The 7,558-nt window shown below is 48.4% G+C and overlaps 1 protein-coding gene across 5 annotated transcripts; it reads left to right on the top strand.

Moving 5' to 3' along the window:
• The first annotated feature begins 121 nt into the window (after positions 1–121).
• Positions 122–3,134, top strand: LOC109139814 (hypothetical protein). Of its 5 annotated transcripts, none has more exons than XM_019264619.2 (5): positions 122–239; positions 1,712–1,812; positions 1,901–2,045; positions 2,184–2,349; positions 2,723–3,134. In XM_019264619.2, exons 2-5 carry the CDS (start codon positions 1,748–1,750, stop codon positions 2,959–2,961), a joined length of 615 nt encoding a protein of 204 aa, XP_019120164.1. In that variant the 5' UTR covers positions 122–239; positions 1,712–1,747; the 3' UTR covers positions 2,962–3,134. The 5 variants fall into 5 exon arrangements, with proteins under 5 accessions (XP_019120164.1, XP_019120162.1, XP_027131109.1 ...); XM_019264617.2 differs by lacking the exon at positions 122–239 and adding an exon at positions 246–357; XM_027275308.1 differs by lacking the exon at positions 122–239 and adding an exon at positions 267–376.
• The last annotated feature ends 4,424 nt before the right edge of the window (positions 3,135–7,558 follow it).

The raw sequence follows: 7,558 nt of genomic DNA on the forward strand, positions 1-7,558 counted from the left end.
CACAGTCACAGAGACATCAAGCTTTTATTCTGAAGGTCATGACCGGAAACAAGGTTCCCGCTGCTTTCTCGACTTGTCACAAAGTTTGTTTGTGCGCGTGACTTCTGCTGAGACAGCCAATCACAGCTCGCCTCTCTCGCGCGCGCGCTGTTTGTTGCCCCGGGTTACCGGGTGAGTGACAGACAAACTTTGGCGCCATCTCGTGGCGCAGAGAGCTTCCTGCGGCTGGACGGAAACACGTGAGACAGTTATTTTATATTATATTACTTTAATGAAGTACAACCCAAACCGAATACGTCAGTACTTGAGTACTCGTTACTTTCCACTCGCTCACGGTGAATTTAAACCGACAGACAGGTGAGCGAGCGACAGACAGGTGAGCGAGCGGCAGACACGCGGACTTTAACGGCAGCGAACTGACGTTACTTTAACTTAAGTAACGACATTTAAAAAGTGAACTGACGTTACTTTAACTTAAGTAACGACATTTAAAAAGTGAACTGACATTTGTCAGGAGGCTCACGTTAATGTACCGCGCGAGGAGTGACGTCACTAAACATTAGCACCGCGCGCACTTAGCCGATTAGCATCAGTTAGCCGATTAGCGCACGTGGACTTCTCCAGGTGTCTGCGCCGTAAAGGTAAACTGTTCCCGCCGTAAAGGTAAACTGTTCCCGCCGTAAAGGTAAACTGTTCCCGCCGTAAAGGTAAACTGTTCCCGTGAAGCTCTCCGTCACGAACAGTCTCAGGTGAAGATGCTGACGTCAGTCAGGCTTTGAAACACGAACTGCCTCGGAAAGGCAAAATGGCGCTCGCGTCTTCCCGCTTTAATTAAAGTGTGTGTGTGTGTGTGCGCGTGTGAGAGTGGGTGTGTGTGTGTGTGTGTGTGTGTGTGCGCGTGTGTGTGAGAGTGAGTGAGAGTGTGTGTATGTGTGTGTGTGTGTGTGTGTGTGTGTGTGTGTGTGTGAGAGTGAGTGAGAGAGAGAGTGTGTGTGAGAGAGAGAGAGTGTGTGTGTGTGTGTGTGTGTGTGTGTGTGTGTGTGTGTGTGTGTGTGAAGCCCAGCTGACTGTGAGTTCGGTCCATGAGCTGCAGACACACACTGTGTTTGTGGATCAGAGAGAGTGTACAAACAACTGTGACTTCATGACGACCACGTTTAACAGCTGCTTCACGACCAGAACCAGAACCAGAACATTTCATTTCCCACCCAACTGAGGAAGAGGCTGTGCACATTTCCACACGAAGTCCACGGATCATCAGGACCCGACGGTCCTTCATCGGGACCCGACGGTCCTTCATGTTCTGCAGATCTGCATCAGATCAGCTGTTACAGTCTCGGGTTCATACGGGATGGTTCAGCAGAACTTAGAGACGATTCCTCGTCAGAGCTGTCAGGATATTTTAACAAAACACAGAAACACGACAGCCATGACAAAAACTGGGGCTCGTAACGAACGCCGATTTTTCAGTCTTCATGCGTAGACGACGTGGTTAGAACGTTTTAGTTTAGTGTGTGTGTGTGTGTGTGTGTGTGTGTGTGTGTGTGTGTGTGTGTGTGTGTGTGTGGAACGCTGCTAATGATTAAACGTCTACTTTTGTGTTCGGTGTCCTGAAACGAGTGGCGTCCGTGCTAAACGAGGTCTGTGAAACATGACGTCACATTGTGTGTGTGTGTGTGTGTGTGTGTGTGTGTGTGTGATGAACTGGCAGGCTCGGCTCGGTTTGTGTTCCAGCAGAGTGAGGCTGATGGACTCATCAGAACCGGGCTCGGTCTTCCTGAGAAGCACCTCAGCAGTTTCCCTCCACGAGCGGTGAGACACGCCATGGCTCAATAATATTCATGATCCACTTCCTGTGCTGTGGTCACGTGATGGGAACTCGTCCTGGTCTCTGCTGTAGGTTCTCTCAGGTGCTGGTGGACCAGCTGACCCGGTCCAGAATGGTGACCTTTGACCCCTTCCAGTTGCAGCAGAGGAAGGCGTGCGACGTCCGGCCGGTCCTGCGGGTCAAGAAAGAGCCGCCATCATCGCCGCCCAGCCTGCAGGTGAGTCACACGGCTGTGGTGATGTCACAGAGATGTGGAGCTCTCAGCAGCCTGTCACGGTCTTCCTCAGTGCTGTTGTCATGGAAACGTGTGAGCTCGTTATCTGAACATGTGATGTAATCCTTGACGTGTCGTCAGACTCGCAGCTTGTCTGTGAGGAGGAGGAGGAGGAGGAGGAGGAGGAGGAGTGTGTGGGCTCGGCTCGGCTGGCAGAAGGTGACCCGGCGCCACTCGGCCTGCAGACCCAAAGGGTTCTGGAGCTTCAGGAACAAATACAGGTGGAGCGCCAGGTCCACCTGCAGGAGTGAGTACAACACACACACACACACACACACACACACACACACTCACACTCACACTCACACTCTCACACTCTCACACACACACACTCTCACACACACACACTCACACACACACACACACACTCTCACACACACACTCTCACACACACACACTCACACACACACACACACACTCACACTCTCTCACACACACACTCTCACACACACACACACACACACACACACTCACACTCTCTCACACACACACTCACACACTGTCACACACACACACACACACACTCACACACACACACACACACACACACTATGACCTCATCCTCTTCTTCTGTGGTGATTTAATGGCGCATCAAACAGACGCTTGTCTCTGTCCTGCAGGACGAACGCCGCTCACCCTGCACCTGCAGGGGGGCGGGGCCTCTGCCTCCAGGTGGTCTGACAGAGACGTCCCAACCAGGAAGCAGCTGGATGCACAGCTGGACCGGTACATGTCCACGTCCAAGAGGCGGCTGGACCAGCAGCTGGACGACTACATGTCCATGTCCAGGAGCCGGCTGGACGCCGAGCTGGACGAGTACATGTCGATGGCCGGACAGACACACCTGGACTGGGACTGAGGGGGAGGGGCTGGGGGTGGGGCTCTGACAGTAGTTTAGTCTCAGGTGAGTTTGTTTGGTTTGTTGTTTTTTGTTGAGGCGCCCTGAAGGGGCCACGTGTACTTCACTGACCTCTGTGTGTTGACCTGAGGCTCCGCCTTTGTTCTGTTTTAATAAATGTTACCTGCTGAGTCCCTCCAGGTGTCTGATTACCGCCTACGCCTCCCACTGATCAGAGAGCTGTGCTTACCTTACAGACTAAACACATGATCACACCGTAACCGTCCAATCAGAGCAGGTTCTATTACAAACGTGGTTTCATGACTGACTGTGAGAAAACGTGATCTCACCTGGACAGGTAAAACATCTGTCTGCACTCATCATACATATGGTTATTGATCAGGTCCAGCATTTATTACAGAACACAAACACATTGTCATGGTAACGTTGATCAGCAGGTCATCGATCGGTTATTGATCATCAGCTGATGGTTCCGTCTGATCTGAGATCTGCAAGAGAACGAGAGACAAGTCGATCAAAGTCACGGAGACTGCGCTCAGGTTTTAGACACTTTTTACCATTTAAAAACTTACCTGTGCTCCTTGGCCCCGCCCCCTTCAGTTCCACATCTGATGAACAGCCAATCCCAGCAGGAGCACCAGACTGAACGGACCAATAGCTGAAGCCTGAGAGGTCAGAGGTCAAACCCTGAACATTCACACATATTCTGACTTGCAAACGTCAAACTGAGTTCTCACCTGGTTCTTCACTTCAGGCGGGTAAAGTCCAGTCACTGCAGAGACAAGTACTGCAGTTAATAACACTACAGACAGTACTGACACTGTGTCTGTTCTGCTCTCACCGTAGAAGTAGTCGAAGGTGGCAGTGTAGTCGTAGTCTGGTGTCACCGTCTCTGTCTGGTAGTCGTAGAACTCTGTGGTCGTCTGTTCTTCATGACTTCCTGCAGACCCTGAAGCAGAAACATCATCAGAACCACAGAACCACAGACACAGAACCACAGACACTGAACTACAGAACCACAGACACTGAACCACATAACCACAGACACTGAACTACAGAACCACAGACACTGAACCACAGAACCACAGACACTGAACTACAGAACCACAGACACTGAACCACAGACAGATACTGAACCACAGACACTGAACCACAGACAGATACTGAACCACAGAACCACAGACACTGAACTACAGAACCACAGACACTGAACCACAGACAGAGATACTGAACTACAGAGAGATACTGAACCACAGACAGAGATACTGAACACAGACACTGAACCACAGAACCACAGACACTGAACCACAGACAGAGATACTGAACCACAGACACTGAACCACAGACACTGAACCACTAAACCTCAGACACTGAACCACAGAACCACAGACACTGAACCACAGACAGAGATACTGAACCACAGACACAAAACCACAGACAGATACAGAACCACAGACACTGAACCACAGAACCACAGACACTGAACCACAGAACCACAAACACTGAACTACAGAACCACAGACACTGAACCACAGACAGAGATACTGAACCACAGACACTGAACCACAGAACCACAGACACTGAACCACAGACACTGAACCACAGACAGAGACACTGAACCACTGAACCACAGACACTGAACTACAGAACCACAGACACTGAACCACAGACAAAGTACTGAACCACAGACACTGAACCACTGAACTTCAGACACTGAACCACAGAACCACAGACACTAAACCACAGACAAAGTACTGAACCACAGACCGAGATAATGAATCACAGACACAGAACCACAGACAGAGATACTGAACCACAGACACAGAACAACAGACAGATACTAAACCACAGACACTGAACCACAGACAGAGATACTGAACTTCAGACACTGAACCTCAGACACTGAACCTCAGAACCACAGACACTAAACCATAGAAAAAGTACTGAACCACAGACACAGAACCACAGACCGAGATAATGAATCACAGACACAGAACCACAGACACTTAATCACAGACACTGAACCACAGACCGAGATAATGAACCACATACACTGAACCACAGACACTGAACCACAGACCAAGATAATGAATCACAGACACAGAACCACAGACAGATACAGAACCACAGACACTGAACCACAGACAGAGATACTGAACCACAGACAGAGAACCACAGACAGAGAACCACAGACAGAGATACTGAACCACAGACACAGAACAACAGACAGAGATACTGAACACAGACACTGAACCACAGACAGAGATACTGAACACAGATACTGAACACAGACACTGAACCACAGACACTGAACCACAGACAGAGATACTGAACCACAGACACTGAACCACAGACAGAGACAATGAATCACAGACACAGAACCACAGACAGAGATACTGAACCACAGACACAGATACTAAACCACAGACACTGAACCACAGACAGAGATACTGAACTTCAGACACTGAACCTCAGACACTGAACCTCAGAACCACAGACACTAAACCATAGAAAAAGTACTGAACCACAGACACAGAACCACAGACCGAGATAATGAATCACAGACACAGAACCACAGACACTTAATCACAGACACTGAACCACAGACCGAGATAATGAACCACATACACTGAACCACAGACACTGAACCACAGACCAAGATAATGAATCACAGACACAGAACCACAGACAGATACAGAACCACAGACACTGAACCACAGACAGAGATACTGAACCACAGACAGAGAACCACAGACAGAGAACCACAGACAGAGATACTGAACACAGATACTGAACACAGACACTGAACACAGACACTGAAACCACAGACAGAGAACCACAGACAGAGAACCACAGACAGAGATACTGAACACAGATACTGAACACAGACACTGAAACCACAGACACTGATAATAATTGTACGTTAATTGTACAATATGTTTGTGTTGATTTGTTCTGTACACTGACATCTATTGCACGTCTGTCCGTCCTGGGAGAGGGATCCCTCCTCTGTGGCTCTTCCTGAGGTTTCTTCCACCTTTTTTCCCTGTTAAAGGTTTTTGTGGGCAAGTTTTTCCTCACTGGAACCGAGGGTCTAAGGACACAGGGTGTCACTCCCTGTACAGATTGTAAAGCCTCAGAGGAAAATGGACTTTGTGACTTTGGGCTGTACAAATAAAACCTGATCTGATCTGATTTGATTTGATTTTATACACACACACACACACACACACACACACACACACACACACACACATGCACAGTCATAACCTGTTAGAGGACCTCGGGGTCTCCGTGGTAACATTAACTACTTCCTGTGTTGTGGTTTTATAGCTGATGAAGACAAGGCTGCGTTCAGGGACCACGGGTTGTTTGTAAAGAACAGTCTGTAACAGTCTGTAACAGTCTGTGGTTTATCAGTCTGTAACAGTCTGGAACAGTCTGTGGTTTATCAGTCTGTAACAGTCTGTAACAGTCTGTAAAAGTCTGTAACAGTCTGTGGTTTATCAGTCTGTAACAGTCTGTGGTTTATCAGTCTGTATCAGTCTGTAACAGTCTGTAACAGTCTGTGGTTTATCAGTCTGTAACAGTCTGTAACAGTCTGTAACAGTCTGGTTAGGGTTAGTGAAGAAGCATGGCATCATGGAGGTTGTCCTCACTCATCAAGGTAAAGTCTAAAAACACTGCCGAGATATTCCTCACAGTAAAACCAGTTTATCTCCAGCTCAGGTCCAGGTCCAGGTCAGGTCCGGGTCGGTCCTGGTTCTTGGTGTTCTGTGAGGCTGCAGTTGATGAATGAATGCTTGGTTTCAGTTTGTCTGACACGAGTTTGGCTCGTCTGTTCAAACATCAACAGGCGTGCAGAGACTCGCCTGCAGTTGAAACTCAGGGACCGAAAACAAGAAGTGAACGAGCTGAAAGTGTCCAAACCAATAATTAATCAATAATCTGTCCTGTCATGTGATCTGACTGATCAGACCTGTGGACCGCGATGTGGACAGGTGGAGACGTGGTCTCCGTGTTGTCTCGTCATGAGTGACAGAGTGTGAAAGGTGAGCAGCTGTGTTTCCTGTCTGATCACATCTAGCTGATAAAGTTTCATGATTCAACGCTCCAAGAATCTCACAACACGCCTTCAGGTACAATCACCTCGTTATCTGATCCAACACTGATGAAGACAACTCTGCTCATGCTAACATTTCCCCCTGCTTCCAGTCTTTGTGCTAAGCTAGGCTAAGTGACAAACTGTTGTCTCTTATTTAAACTAACCTTTGATGAAAGTTTCAGCTTCAGATGATGAACATGTGATACCTTTCTTTGTTCCTCTTTAATTTTCACGTGAGCATCGTGATGAAAAGATAAAGGTCAGGAACAACAACAACTCCCATGATGCCACACAGCCGAGAAGACTCCTGCAGATCAAAGAAATTGATCGATTATTAGAGGTCAGAGGTCACTCACCACAGGACGACATCATCATCACAGCGAACCAGAGAGAGAGAGACAACAAGACGTTCATCCTGGACGAGGGACAAACACTGACTGAGGAGAGAGAGAGAGAGAGAGAGAGAGAGAGAGAGAGAGAGAGAGAGAGAGA

The sequence above is a fragment of the Larimichthys crocea genome, unplaced genomic scaffold, assembly GCF_000972845.2.
Source record: "Larimichthys crocea isolate SSNF unplaced genomic scaffold, L_crocea_2.0 scaffold100, whole genome shotgun sequence".
NCBI lineage: Eukaryota > Metazoa > Chordata > Actinopteri > Sciaenidae > Larimichthys > Larimichthys crocea.

Coding starts and splice junctions, on each gene's coding strand:
- LOC109139814 (XM_019264619.2), top strand. CDS start 1,748: ATGGACTCATCAGAACCGGGCTCGGTCTTCCTGAGAAGCACCTCAGCA. Junction 1,813..1,900: donor GCAGTTTCCCTCCACGAGCG/GTGAGACACGCC, acceptor TCTCTGCTGTAG/GTTCTCTCAGGTGCTGGTGG. Junction 2,046..2,183: donor CATCGCCGCCCAGCCTGCAG/GTGAGTCACACG, acceptor ACGTGTCGTCAG/ACTCGCAGCTTGTCTGTGAG.